General features: G+C 50.8%; 1 protein-coding gene across 1 annotated transcript; it reads left to right on the top strand.

Moving 5' to 3' along the window:
- Positions 1 to 2,841: 2,841 nt before the first annotated feature.
- On the top strand, positions 2,842 to 14,974 carry PCDH12 (protocadherin 12). The gene is given in 5 exon segments (XM_026070660.1): positions 2,842 to 5,949; positions 6,676 to 6,809; positions 6,874 to 6,885; positions 8,975 to 9,126; positions 14,598 to 14,974. Coding segments are annotated over 5 exon segments (3,624 nt in total). The 5' UTR covers positions 2,842 to 2,988; the 3' UTR covers positions 14,963 to 14,974.
- The last annotated feature ends 219 nt before the right edge of the window (positions 14,975 to 15,193 follow it).

Below are 15,193 nucleotides of genomic sequence, written 5' to 3' on the forward strand. Positions count from 1 at the left end.
GGAGTTAACGTGGTCGGGCCGGGAAAGGGGCCAGTATTTCTGGCTCGTGATAATCCCTCGCTGCCCTATGCCACCCGCCAGTGGTGTACAACGCAGCTGAGTGGTTCATGGCTCTGCAAAAAAACCCAAATGCTGTCTGAAAGCCTGTGGCTGTGCAGCAGAGACTGAGATAACGTGAGGGGCTGGACCCTGCGGCGCTGGGGTGGCCCTCACCCATGGCCGTGCCCGTGTGCAGGTACGTGCAGCCTGYGGAGCTCGGCAGACGGGCTTTGGAGAAGACAGATTTTCCCACCAGCAAACCGCATTTACCTCTACTTTTAAGCATGAGCAGCATAACGTGATGGGCACAAAAAGAACAGTGCAGTAACTGAATATAACTGATGCTCTTTCTACGGTGTAGATGAAAGGCTGCAGAGCCTCCTAGGGGAGAAATCTTGTGCTRTGGCAGGCAATGCTTTCTATGAAGGTCTCGGAGCACCCACAAGTTGGGAACCTGCATGTGCATGAAAAGGAAGTGAAAGCTGCAGGAAACCTACTTTGTTATTAGCATCCAAGCTTATTTTGCTATCGGTGCTTCTTGCAAATCTCAGCTCATCTCCCACATTTTCTTTTCTATCTTTCTATTTCCTTATTTTATGTCAAGATAGGGCCTATATGGCTTGCAGCTCAGGAATACTTGCTCTGTATCCTGCAGCCACAATCTGCTAACTTCCTGAAGGTGCGGGGCCACCGGTCTAGCCGAGAGGGATTTATTCCTGGAGTGCTGTAATTATTAATGCATTAGCTTCCCCAGCTCCTTTTCCCTTGGGCAGTCCAGGTCTGTCACCAGCGGCCGTAGCTGTGCAGGCATTCGGGGACTGGGCACAGCCCTCTGCGGAGGCCGCGGTGCTCGCCCCAGGGACCGGCCCTGTTCTCCTGCCGGCACRGGGCTGCCACATCCGCATTTTCCTGCGGAGGCTGAGCCAGCTGGCGCTCCATCGCCTTCACCTCTTCGCCTTCAGGGAGGAAAAGGAACCTTTTGGGGCCCTGGCAGCCTAAACAGGAGGTGATGGGGAGGAAAAGGATGTGCCTTTTAGGGCTTTTGCAGGGGAAAACTTCCAACCTTTTTCAGGGATTGCATTTGTTTCTTCTTTTCATGAGATTTCCATGCAGATCTCCATTCCCCTTCCTCACCGTCCCTGGAAAAGGGGAGGTGTAACGAAGGAGGTGTAACGAAGGAGGTGGAAGGATGGGACCCCCCCAGAAGAAAGCAGCCTTCACTCCCACCCACCTGAAAGCAGAGTCTGTGCCGAGACACCCGTGTTCGCAGCCACAGGTCCTTAGCCAGCCCGCACACGAGAGCGCACCCCGCCAGGAGAGCCCACGGATTCGCTTTGTTTAGCCAAGGAGGAAGCGATAGCACAAAGAAGGGAAACGGCTTGGCAAAGGTCCCCCGGAGCGGGTGCCGAATCCAGGAATAGCACCGCGGCTCCTGCTGGCCCACCGCTGCGGCCATGCTGTGCCGGTGCTGCCGCCAGCAGCCGAGCGGGCAGGCGGGACGGGAGCCGCCGTGCCAAGCGGTGGCACTGACCCTGCCAAGGCCATGCGGCTGGTCAGCGCTGGGCTGCTCTTCCCCCAGAGTCCTTTTGCTGTGTTTATTGTGGTGTTAAGACGTGCTGTAAAAGATGATCCGCTTCGTGCGGATGCTCCGCTCTCAGAAACGGCCGAGGAGACTTCCACGACAACGTCCCCAGTCTGAACGCCGTCTGTGGCCTCAAGACCCAAAATACAGCCCTGTTCGGAGCATTTGACCCTGCAACCAGCCGCTGCCTGCTGCCCTGCCTGCCTGCATAGGTGGGGTTAGCCTAGGAGCAATACATGAAACAGTTTTGAATTGCACGTGGTGCAATGCATGCCCATACACAACTGGCCAGAAAATGGGTAGCAAAAGGTAGCAGCCCTGTGGGTGATTGTACGTAGGCCACATGCAGGCAGGAGCTTGGGGTAAGAGGCCGAAATGAAGCAGAGCAGGGATCTGGGCAAAGCTAGCGCAAAATCTGTGCTGGGTGAGAAGCAGCACCGGGGAAATCAAGGCAGAGCTGAAGGCAAGACAGCATGTGCAGAGCCAGCGCAGCTGGGCAGGATAAATGGACGCAGGGTGCTGGGAGCTTGCATCTGCCATCGCTGAATTGCTTTCCTTGTGCCCTGAGTCCACCTGCCCTTGTTTTAAGTGGCAGCTTTCCCAGTGATCCATTAAGGCACTAAGAGTCATTTTGGTTTGTCCAGATGAAAGTGTGACATAATCAAAAGCTGTGTACTGAAAAAGACAATGTGTGAGCGTTGCCCTCAAAACCAGCAGTAACAGGCAGAACAAGAACCAGGATTTACAGGCTACATTTAGACTAAATTAAAATAAAGAATAAGGAGTTTAACAGTGCAGTGAACAAGCCTTTAGGATAAATACAGGAACAGTAGTTCATCATCATTTCTAGTCTTTACAGACATCTTTCTGAGATATGCATTTGAGTTCAGAAATGAATTAGGGACTTTCTGCAAGAGTTGCAGGTTCTGTAAAAATGTATTTTGCAGGTCACATCAGACAGTTGTGATGGTTCCTTTAGGTTCAAAATCAAGGGCATTTCCTTACCTTTCTTGGAGCTGGGAAGCATGACGCTCCACAAGCCCCCACCCCCGGGACAGCATTGTACCAAGGCCCCGGTCCTCCCTTTTCCTGTAGGTGGGGTTTCCATAGGAAACACCAGCTCGTCCACCTCCCAGCCCTGGCCAGCGGCCGGCCGGACGCGGCGCTCCCTGACTGAAGCTGTTCTGGTGGCAGTCCTCTTCTCCTCCGGTGCCGAGGCATTTCAGCGCAGCAATCACCGGCATCTTCTGCCTGTCCTCCGGCGATGGTAGGGAAGGGGAGAACTGCTACTCAACACAGCTGGACTTGGGATTTCTGTTCCTTTCCAATTGGTAACATGTGCCTATGGGATTTGGAAATGGGAGAGGATGCAAAGGATTTGCAAATACTGTAAACTTTGTTTGGGTATGCAGAGCTACATGGACGCATCCGCTGTACTGGGACAGAGCGGCAGTGCGGTTGGCTTTCTCAGAAGCATGCTTTTGCTGTGCCACTTGACTCTTCAGATCCCAGCCTTGTGGTGGTACCTTTTTCTCTCTGTGGATGCCCAGGAGGTGGCCACGTTCACAGTGCAATACAAAGTGTTTGAAGAAGTACCGAATGGAACGGTAATAGGAAAATTATCAGAGCATTTTGATTGGGGTGGGGGAAGTAAAACAGTGGAAACCTTCCAACTGATGCAGTTCCCAAGGAGGTTCCCACTCCGGGTGGGAAGTGGGGATGGCTTGCTCAGCACTGCAGGACGGGTGGACAGGGAACAGCTCTGCAGGCATAACGATCCATGCTTGGTCTCTTTCGATGTGCTGACTGCCCAAAATTTGGCTCTAATCCATGTGGAGATACAAGTATTAGATATCAATGATAATGGGCCTCAATTTCCAACGCCTGAACTGGAGCTGGAGATTTCAGAGAGTGCGTCTTTACAGACGCGGATCCCGCTGGATCGAGCCTTGGATCTGGACACTGGCCACAATGCGCTCTGCTCCTACTCGCTGTCTCCTAGCGAACACTTTGCTCTGGAGGTTGTCTCGGGCTCTGATGGAACAAAACATGCGGAGCTTGTTGTTGTTAAAGAAGTAGACCGAGAGCTGCACTCTTCTTTCGATCTAATATTGACAGCTGTTGATCGTGGAGAACCGCCAAAATCAGGTACCACTCTAATTAAAGTCATAGTTCTCGACTCCAATGATAACAGCCCTGTCTTTGCAGAGAGCTCTTTGACAGTAGAGATTTGGGAAGATGCTCCGCCTGGGACTCTCCTCATAACAGTCACAGCCACAGACCCTGACCAGGGTCCCAATGGAGAAATAGAGTACTGCCTCAGCAAGCATGCTCCCCTGCAGGTGCTGAGCACCTTCAGCATCGATGCCCAGACCGGCAGTGTTGTCCTGAAGCACCCCCTGGACTATGAGGAAATCCACACCTATGAACTGGATGTACAGGCCAGAGATCTGGGTGCCAATCCCATCCCAGCGCACTGCAAGATCCTCATCAAAGTGCTGGACGTCAACGACAATGCCCCCGATGTTCACATCACCTGGGCTGCCCGAGTGCCCGTGCTCTCCGAGGCCCTTCCCAAAGACAGCTTTGTGGCTCTGGTGACTGCCAGTGACCCTGATTCAGGAAACAATGGACAAGTGCATTGCTCTCTTAGTCACGGATATGAACACTTCAGGCTGAAAAGGACCACCAGCCRCAGTTACGTGCTGATGACCAACGCCACGCTGGACAGGGAGCTCTGTGCTGAATACAACCTGACCTTGCTGGTGCAAGACCAGGGCAATCTCTCCTTAGCTGTGCTCAAGTACCTCACTATTTGTATCAGTGATGTTAACGACAACGCCCCCAAATTTGAAAAGGGTACCTATGATACTGCCATTGCTGAGAACAGTCGATCACCTTCTTACTTGATTACCGTCAGTGCCAACGATCCTGACTTAGATTTCAATGGAAAAATCACCTACAGCATCCAGGATTCCTTTGTTTCAGGTCTGGTCTCTATTGACCCCAGCACTGGGGATATTTTCGCCCTCCGAGCTTTTGATCACGAGCATATGAGCAGCCTCGAGTTCTTGGTGACAGCAGAAGACGGCGGTCACCCCAGACTCATGTCAAACGCCTCTGTGAGGTTGGCTGTGCTTGACGAGAATGACAATGCCCCCGTCATCACCGAGCCGGAGCTGGTGGGAGGTGCAGCAACGATTTCCGTTCTCATCAGCCTGGAGACGGGGTGCTTCTGCACAGTCCCTGGGAACTGGAGCRCCCCTGGGGCAGCACCTGTCAACGTGACATGCGTGTCCTGCTCGGACGCTCCCTTGCTCTTCACCATCGCAGCCAGGGACCTGGACTCTGGCCTGAATGGGGCTCTCCAGTATGCCATTGTGGGTGGGAACGATGCCAGACTTTTTGTCCTCGATCCGCTCTCAGGACAGGTGTTCCTCAACTCCAGCAATGCCAGTAGTCTGGCCGGGAGTGAGAGGGAGCTGGCAATACAGGTGAGTGATGGAGGAGACGTGCCCCTGCACACCCAGGCCTGTGTGCGGTTAGTTTTCAGAAATCATGGTGCTTTCTCCAAAACTTCAGCCCAGGAGTCTCAGAGGCTGAGCCCGTCAGTGGTCACTGTTATCTGCCTGGCTGCTCTCTTGGGCATGTTCCTTCTTATTCTGGTTTTAATTGTGTCTTTGTGCAAAAAAGAGAAGAAGGACAGCATGGCCTACAACTGCAGGGAGGCAGAGGATGCCTACAGGCAGCAGCAGCTCAAGAAGCCGCACAGGCAGATTCAGAAGACGGACATACACCTAGTCCCGGTGCTCAGGAGCAGGTCGGATGGGCCCAGAGAGGCCGAGCTCCTGCATCCCTGCGAGGAGGCTCTGCTAAGTGAGGGTGCCATGGACCCCGAGCGCAGGGGCTCCTTGCAGGCTCCTTTCCACCTGACCCCCACTCTCTATCGGACCCTGAGAAACCAGAGGAACCAAAGAGACTCGGGTGAGCAGCAGGATGCTTTTAACCTCACTCTAATGCAGCGCCGGCCCTGCCAGCCTCACAGACTGAAAAATTCAGCCAAAGAGCCCGCAAGCCCTCCAGATGCGCTGCCTCATTGCAAGAGCTTGGTGAAGCCACAGCTGAGGCCGGTGGGAGACCCCTTGCTGCCACCGAACCAGCCTGCAGGCATTGCTTTGAAGGGACGGAGCGGTGCCGAGGCAGACGGGGTGCCTGGCGAGGCCCAGCCCCACCAGCACATCCTCAGGAGCCTGGTTCGGCTCTCGCTGGTGGCGCTTGCAGAGCAGAGCCCCACGGGAGAATTTGCCATGGAGTCGCCCCCAGTCCAGGTAGGAGCTGCCCCGCGGGTTGCTGGAGGTGGGAAAACCCCCAAATCCTGCCTCATCAGGTTCTAACAGAGCACTAGAACAGGTTGCCCAGAGAGGTTGTGGAGTCTCCATCCTTGGAGATATTCAAAAGCTATCTGGACAGGTTCCTGGGCAAGGTGCTTTAGGTGACCCTACTTGAGCAGGAGGGTTGGACTAGATGATCTCCAGAGGTCCCTTCCAACCTCAACCATTCTGTGATTGTTTGATTTTTGTGCACCCTGGGGTTGTGGGAATGCACCTTGAAGGCAAAAATTAACCTGGTGGTGTGCGATGTGGTCTCTTTCCCAGGCCCTGGGCAGATACAGTTTGGGTTGGATGAATGGCCTCCCTGCCATGGGAATGGTCTCCGGACACCTGCCAGGACATCCTGGGAGCAGGGATGGAGAGTGGCCGTCACACAGAGACAGGGATGGTCTTGGGTTAGCTTCTCCCAACCAAGGGGAAAGGGTGCGTGCTGGGAGGGCATGACATGCTGAAACAGCACCGTGGATGGAGGGGAAGTGCTGGGGCCAGGTGGGCTGCTTGATCTCTTGTTTTTCCACCTCAAAACCTCCAAGTGGGGATGCCTAACCATCTGCAAAAGGAGGAAACGCTATAAAAAGGCAGTGCAGTTTAGAGGGGACATCCTGGCAGGAAGCATCTTGAGTGGTGATTGCATGGGCTCAATAGGCTTTTCCTGTCTTACAGCAAATCTCTCAGCTGCTGTCCCTGCTGCACCAGGGCCAGTTCCAGCCCAAAACGAATCACAGGGGAAACAAATACACGGCCAAGAACGGCAGCAGGTAAGGTTTGCTCTCAGCCCTTTCCCTCTCTCACACACTGTCCCTTAGTGTCTCTGCCTGCTTCTTCTTCAACCTTGCTGGCCCCAAAGGCCTCCAGAGCAAGAGACACCAGCTTGTCCCCACTTTCCCTGGCCTGAGCCTTGGAAAGTGGCTGGTCAGGGAAGTACATAGTCATGTACCTGGCACAGAAGCCACTGCTGGCAGGTCCTCCCTGCGGAAGATGACGGCTCCTCTGGTCCCATGTCCACGCTGACACAGCTATGCAGCTCCCTGCTCGGGCTGCGCTTCATCTCCTCCCTGCGGCACCTTCGTCTCCCAGCTTCTTCGTATCCGTCTGAGCTTCCCCTGCTGCCAGGAACCATCTGCTTGCCTTTGCTGGGGAAAGAAACAGTGTGTTCAAATGCAGGGAAACAGCGCATTGATGAGCACGCTGAGCCACAGCGTTGGAGGCAGCATGCACAAGGACAAGCTTTCGCACTGCTCTGACTTGCTCTGGGTACTTTCTTAGAGATGTCATTGCCTGTTGACATGAATTAAGTGCATCTGTCCCTCTGCCAGGAGGGCAGAGAGGAGGGCAGAGATGAGAAGGACTTGAGATATCCCAGCTGTGTGTTGAAGACATCCCCAGAGAGAGAGGAATTTTAAAGTGGTCCCGTTAAATTGTGGTGTTTACATGTCTGGGTGAATGCTCCTGGTGRCGGAGGGAGGCGTCTTCCTCTGTGCCCCCGCTGCCACCAGCTTGCTGATGATGAAGGGGTGAATGGCAGTGCTCAGGGAAGCTGCGGGGCTGACGAGGCCACCAGCAGGCGTGTTGGAGAGGGTCTGCACTGCTCAGGAGTAGGAGCCCAAGGTGGGAGCCAGCCCTCCTCCAGGGCAGCTGGCTTCATGCATGGCTGCAAGCATGCAAGGTGTCAGCCTGACCCTAGGGCTCCGGAGAGGCCAGGACACCACGGGCTATGGGCCCAGGAGGGGAAATCGAGCAGGAGGGAACAGCAAGCAGGGCCTTATCACTGCCTTACTGTGTCCTCCTCATCTGCCAAGATAGGAAAGAGGGGAAAGGACTCGGTTAAGGAAAAACCAGCAGGTAGACACAGTTTTCTCCACCATTCTCATCATCATCTCCCCCTGCCCAAACTACCTCTCCTTCCACCTGCTCCGTGCCCCACTGCACTTGCCACTAAGGCCTTGCCGTCCCCCCTCCGGGGACAAGAGGGTGCAAGCTGCAGGGAGGTGAGCTGCGGGACCCTGCTGTGCTGCCGAAGGACTGCGAGAAGCCCGGCTCTGCTCCGTCTCCTGACGAGCAGGCGGGAACCTGGCCCAGCACAGCGTAGACACCGCCACCAGCACAGGAGCTGCGAGAGTCTCRCTGCCCAGGGGCCTGGCATTAGTTTCTCCTTGTCTGGAGACTGGTGCCTTCAGGTTTGCAAATAGTCTCTGCTTGAAGGCATGTGTGTTAGAAAGTGGGTGAGATCCAGCGCTGGAGATGCTGGCGCAAGACTAGGCTGAGATGCTCCGTGCACAAGTAGCTCCTCTGGATTCTCCAGGAAGAGCCAACAGCTCCCTGTYGGTTCAGGGCAGTGTTTCACTGCAAAAGGAAAAACTGTCTCTAGCAAGAAATGTGGGGAAGCCCCGCATCTAGCCCAGCACCCAGCCAGAGCCCATTTTTCAGAGGGCTCATGTCACTGCAGTGCCCAGTGCTTTGGTTTACATGAATATTAAAAGAATTAATGAATTGGTGGGAACTAAAATGATGGCAAAAGTGGTGATTCGGAAAACCTCTGCAAGCTTCCCCAGCTCCTGAGGGCTCCTCTTAGCTGACTCATCTGGGAGGCCGTTTGCAGACGGATGGGGCACAAGGAGCCCGCAGGYTGCTGTGTTGGAGGGCTGGAGCTGAGCCTGCCCCTTGGGAATCGAGGGAGCAGCGTGCAGGGGAATGGTGAGGCGCTCCAGGATCTTGAACCTACTTTTGATATGACAGAAAAATCACATCCCATTAGCAAGCTCTGTATCCAAAACTGGGGAAAATCCCCTGAGTGAATGTAACAGAATTTGACTAGTTAGCCTCTAAAAGCACCCAAGGTTTGTGTCATTCTGTGGAGGATAAAGACAGCCACCGTCATAATAATAGACCAGGTAGGGACGAGGCAGACTGGTGCTGGTGGTTCAGGTGCGATTTCGGTGTTTTGCCCTTGGCCTCCCTGCAGGGCTGCGGGGCTGGACACCGACTGCCTGAGTACGAAGGACAGTGGCCATGGAGAGAGCGAGGCAGAAGACCGCGATTCAGAGAACGGGTTTGATCTTTCCATGCAGCAGCTGGTGGGAGAAGAACTTGAGACCCTTCTGGACCCGCAGGCAGGTGAGGCTGTCTTGCTGCRTTTGATACGCACTGGGGCCCTTCTGGTGGGCAGGCTGGGACTGGCGGTGGGCTCAGGCAGCGGGATCTCCTTGCATACCACACTAGCCCCATGTAGAAGATGAAATTGGCAGGCCTGGGGCAGGCCCAAGGACGTCTAGCCTCGTTGGGTGGGTCTGACAGTGGCACACGCTTGGCATGGCATGTGAGAACGGGCCAGCCTACGATACTGGTCCCAAGTAAGCTACAGTGAAGGGGCTTGCTGAGCTTTACATTGGATTTTTCATGTGCTCAATTACCCTTGGTAGAAACTCCATGGATTTGACKCCTCTGTTATTGAGCTTATTCATAAAACTGGCCTCCTTGTCACTGTAGCAGCGAATCCCAGTTTATGTACCACACGAAAGCACCACTTCCCGTGGTGATGTGAGCCCGTTCCTTTCATGCCTCCTAGTCCTTGCAGTATGAGACAGGTGAAGAGTTGCGCTGCTAGCCCTTGGCAAGCCCCTCACAGCCTTATAGACCCCTTGATCCCCATCAGCCAGTGCTTTTCCACCATGCCAAAGTGGTCCTGTCTAGTCTCCTGTTATCATCCTTGTTATTTTCTACATTTTTTTCTAGTTTTAGTATATTTTTATTGAGATGTGGTGACTGGAACTATGCACAGTTTTTAAGATACACTTACACCGGTGGTATAAGGAAGTTTTCCGGTTTGYTTTTCATTCCTTTCCTGCCCAAGCTCCAAACTGAGCTCTGTCATTAGAACGGTTCATGGCAGCTCCAAAACCCCTCCTCTGCGTGGTGGGAGAGTCATCAATACGTGGTGTTCTCCATGTCAATCGTTCCACAGCTATTGACATAGAAAGCCACTAGTCATTTTTTTCCTGAAGTCACTCAGTATCATCAGGTCCTTCAGCAACTCCCTGCAGTCAGTTTGGCTTTTACCTCTTTGAGTATTTTAGTAGAATCAACACTAATGCCATCCACTTTTCTACATTGTTTACTACTATGTTGAATAGCACAGGTCTCTCATATTCTGGTGAGATTCCACTAATGATCTCTCTTTTTGGGGTAGATAGATTATTTATTCCTACCCTGCTTTCCTAGCTTTTAACACGTATTAGTCCCTGCCAGAGACTTGCTGTTAATTCTGGGGCAGCCTGGGTCCTTTGAGAGTCTGTCTTGGTGCTCTTCTGGCAGCCCAAGTGCACCAGGACTCTTTGTCTGCCTCCTTCAAAGACTCCAGAAATCTGCAAAACAGAATTGCTCAGCCTGCAAATGTCCTGTCAGTTCTTGTCTACATAGCAGGTATTCATCTATCTACTGAGTCTCAGATATAATGATTTCTGTGAATTTGCCCAGACTAGATCCACCTTTACGCACTTAAAAACTCGTCACAATTTCTACCTTCTGTCCCTCTGATACAATATTCATTTTAAGCAGGAGTTAACGAACAACAGTTAATAAATGAAGCAATTTCATATTTGAGTTCCTTTAGCACTCTTGGGTGAATACCATCTGGGCCTGACATTTTCTACATGTTCATTTTATTGATTTGTTCTAAAATCTCTTCTACTGGCATTTCAATCTGAAGGAGTTAGTCTGACTCATGTCCTGTAGCAAAAATTTCATTGCGGAGCCTCTGCACTCCTTCATAGCAAGCAGAAGCACGAAGAATTCATTTAGGTTTTCTGCTGTGGCCGTACCTTCTTTGAATGATCCTTTTACACCCCAGTCAGCTCTTGCTCCTACTGAACAACATACYGTCCACATCCACTGCTTTGAAAAAAGGGTATTAGCAGCCTTTGGTGAGSTGTTCTTCAGAAGTGTTTTTGGCCTGCCTTATCATGCTTTTATGCTCAGCGTCCAAGTCTGCATTTCGAATATTCTCCGTACCACCTGGAAGTAGGCTTTCAGCACCCAGTGAAGTAAATGGGGGAGCGAGTGCAGTAAATTCCACTTTAACTCCAGACTTGAGGGTTTTCTGTGCTCTCGTTTAGTGGGGGGGAGAACCATGCTGGTTTAGTCTCTTTGCCTTCCTGCCCTTCTAATAAGGAGCAAGTGAAAGAAAGGCTGGGTGAAATGAGAGCAAAGTTACTGTGGGGAAGATGAACTGAGAAAGACCGAGTGGAAAAGCTACCTGGACAGGCCTTCAATCCAGCTTAGCTGTCTATACCAGGCTATGGCAYGTGGTCCTAGGGTCAGGCTGCTTTCTACTTCTGAAGACAAATTAGGATCCATCTGGTGTTCAGGCAGCTTCTCTGTCCATCTCTGGCTGCCAGCATGCCAGCAGGGGAGAGTATCCGTGTTTTCCTCCTGCCCCGTGCAGCCACGAGCTCCCCCAGCTCCACGTGCTCGCCTGAGGGCCTAGACCACTGACTTCACAGGGGCTCTCACGYGCCAGGACACCCTTGCCAAGCATCAGAACGCTCCCTGGTTTGCACGTTCCTTCTAATGCTTAATGACGGTGCAGAGGAGCTGCACCACAGTGTCAGCRGAGAGCACCAGGAGAGGCATTAGGTGACAGCCTCCCATTTTGTGGGCACAGTCGGAGCTGCCAGCCTCCTCAGATTTAAAGATCTTCAGCAAAGAGCAGGCTGCCCAACTCCAGTCTACGGCTGTACTGAGGTGCTGACATTTGCCAGTCCCAGTAAGGCCCTGGTGGACCTACTCAACAAAGAAAGCTGTCCAGATCCAGTCCTACCCAGTCAGGCAGCATCTGATACGACCCCAGCTAGAAGATCCATGCTACAGACAGACATATCCATGTCTTCCCTGCTGTTTGGATGCAATGGGAAAAACCTTATACTAAATTATTCAGATTTTGCAGTAAGCACCAAAAGCGTGTGTTGAGACTATGTTAGTTTGGTTTCCTGCCCCTGCAGCAGTGCTGGACATGACAAATAAGACCAAGTTAGCTTTCTGTGATGAAAAATAATTTTATCCATGAGCCCAAACCTTCCCACAAAGGCAACACACCACAGAGCTCCTGGACTCCTTCCTCCTCTCCCAAACACAAACAGAGAAGTGGACTTGCATCCTGAGTTAGGGAGGAAGGAAGCATTGCTTGGGCTCAAAAGTATCATAACAGCTGGCTGAGGCTGTCTGGGCCTTTGTGTTATTCACAGTGGGGGGAAAACTGAGTGAATAATCTGCCCTAGCCTGCGACCTGTTTGCTTATACTATAAGCATCGAGCAGCAGACTGAAATCTGAGCACTGAGGACTATGTATTAGCACCTATCCCATACCAGGGAAACACAGAGCAGTCACAGCAACCGAGAAGATACAGCTTTATTGATTATAAAACCCCCCCCAAATACCCATTAAAATGAGGCAGTAAAGAGCTATGGGTCAAATTAAACATACCTAATTATAAGATTTCACGGTCACAGGGGCCAGGAAGATCAGCACACCAAGTCCTAGCTCTCTACCAAACCCAGACTACTATACTACCCCGTTTCAGAGCTGAAGTATCAAAATATTCAGAGAAGGTGTACAGTAATACTCTTGCCATTCCTGATACGCTCCTGGGCAGTTTCTCTGGAGTACTGTGTTAGCATTTAGCAAACACTGGGCGTTGTGCCTTTTCACAAGCTAAGGAGGACAGAAATGTGGATGTTTTAAAGCAAATACATGGGACTTCATCACACTTGGGCCATCTCTTAAGGGACAGCTGCTGAAAACGAAAGGCAGAAAATACCTCAATTGCAAAAAAACCCCAACCCCCAAACAAACCCTGAAAATTAAGCAACATGAAAGAAATTTGGGGCTTTAACTGAAACAAAACCTACGTAATAAATTCCCAGTCTCTCCTCACCATGCTTTCAACAGGTTTAAATACCAAACTTTCCACAATTTGGGACATAATTCTGTTTCAGAGGAAAAGGACCGATCACTTAGTAGGCTGAGGAAGTAGACTTGTCTTGGGAATTGGCCAGCTGCTGATTGAAGACCACGTGTCCCAGGCTGTGGCAGGTTATTGATTAGTCTATCTTCTGGAAGCAGCATGATTAAGTGTATGAGAATAGGGACCATCCTTTCAGAGATCACTTTATTAAAGTAAGTCAGTGAGAGCCATGTAATTATAATAATGGCACAAACTTGTCCTATCTGATTGGGACTGTCATGGTATTTGATGTTTTATTATCAGACATGAGTTACTTGTTTTGCTGCTCTCTGACTCCAGAAGCATTTCACTGACGTGGCTGTCACCTCAAAYCTTCCAGCTTTTGTGCTTCTAGTGTACGCTTTGGAAATGAAGAAATGCAGGGCTAGAAGGGAGCTTCTGTGCACCACACCAGAGTCTCTTCATCAACTGCTAAGCTCTACCTTAAAAACAAGAATTCCTGTTTCCTTTCCTGCTGCCTGTTGAGGAAGCTATTCTAGGCTCAGGCTGCTACGGGGTCCTTCCTTTCATTTCCAGTATGTATTTATTCATGGAGAGTTTATAATCACTTCTTCTTGTGCCAATACTATTTTGAGCATAAATATTTCCTTYGTCGGGGCTTACCTCATCAAAATAACAACAGGTTGCAATCAGATCCCCTACAAGCATTTGCTTTCTTAGGCTAAACAACCCTATCTCTTGGGGTCTCCATCTTGTAAGCTTGGACTCATTCCTGTTTTCATCTGAACAGTTTTCTTTGCAGTTCTGTCATTTCAGATCCTCTTTCCTAGGGATGGATGATCAAATTTGTATGTAATACTCCTAATCAGGTCTTGCCAGACCTAATAACAACACCATGGATGTGTTGTTGTTTTTTTATGCCACCAGGGAATACCTTGACCAACACATTTTATGATTTCATTTGCCCATTTCAGGGCAGAATCACATTAGTGGTGCATTAATGAGCCTGCAATCAACACCCACACCAGGCTCCCACTGCTCCTCATCTGTTTCCAATTGATGAACAACTACTTTATAGCTTATTTTTTTGTTACTAGTCCTCAGCCATCCAGCTGTGCATTTTATAATCCAGAATTTCATTCCACTTCTGTTATTACTGTCTTCACAATAATCCATTTCTTTTTGGTCTCAATCTACCTGTTTATCAGCAAATTCTCACTTCTAAAGTGAGCCCTGAGGAAGTCCACTAGTGACCTTTATTCTGCCTGCTACTTCCCCCCTTTGAAAGCTTTCCATTGTTGCCTCCCCTTTAGCCAGTCCTAAACCCTCACTTTCTCTGGCTTTGCTAACAATTTATTGAAGTGCCACTTGAAACTGCAATAAATGAGAAAGCAAAGTGATCCTAACAGTTATTAAAAAAAAAAAAAAAAATCACAGGAGTTTTAAATCAATTCTGTTTTTTTAAGCTGCTGGTGTGAATGACGCCACTGGTAGCTTATTGTTAGACTTGCTTACAATTACTCCTCTCACAGTTGATCTCAGTAAGTCTCCTCATTTCTCATTTTTTCCTCCGTGGTCTCCCCTGCTACATATCTCACCAACAGTTCTTGTTTTCACTCCCTCCAGAGCTGGCCCTCAAGAGGCTGACGGCTGCAGACCCAGAATGGGTGGCTCGGCTCTCCTTGCCGCTCACGAGTAGTTACAAAGACAATGTCTTCTCCCCTGATTCTCTGCATTCACCTCAGGACCAGGAAGCTGCAAGGCAGGAGAAACCAAGGACCTTTGAGACATTTGGCAAAGTTGCTGAGTCTGACTCGAGTGCCGCTGGGACAAAACTGGCCAGCACTTTCCTTTCAGAAATGAGCACCCTCTTTGAAATGATTTTATCCCAGAAGGTCCAAGTCCACAATGAAACAGGCTCAGGGCTTCTGCGGCAGCTGTCAGCACGTGGGAAGAGCCTTGGACTGGATGACAGTGCTCCTGTTCTGTAGGCAGCTTGGCAGCTGTGAGAAGGAGAGGAGAGTCAAACAGAGCTTTCTGTATTTAGGTGCACAAGTGTGTGTCATAACAGGTTCAACAGAATCATAGCAAGATCCACATCTAGACTGATCATGACAGGCATGTTTCTCCCTTTGCCAAGCCCCATCAAATTTCTCCATGACTGATTTCACCTTGTTTAGCTCTCCTCCAACTGCCTGTTCTTGCCTCYCTGTCTTTCCTAT

This window comes from Apteryx rowi, unplaced genomic scaffold, assembly GCF_003343035.1.
Source record: "Apteryx rowi isolate R43461 unplaced genomic scaffold, aptRow1 scaffold_316, whole genome shotgun sequence".
NCBI classification, from domain to species: domain Eukaryota; kingdom Metazoa; phylum Chordata; class Aves; order Apterygiformes; family Apterygidae; genus Apteryx; species Apteryx rowi.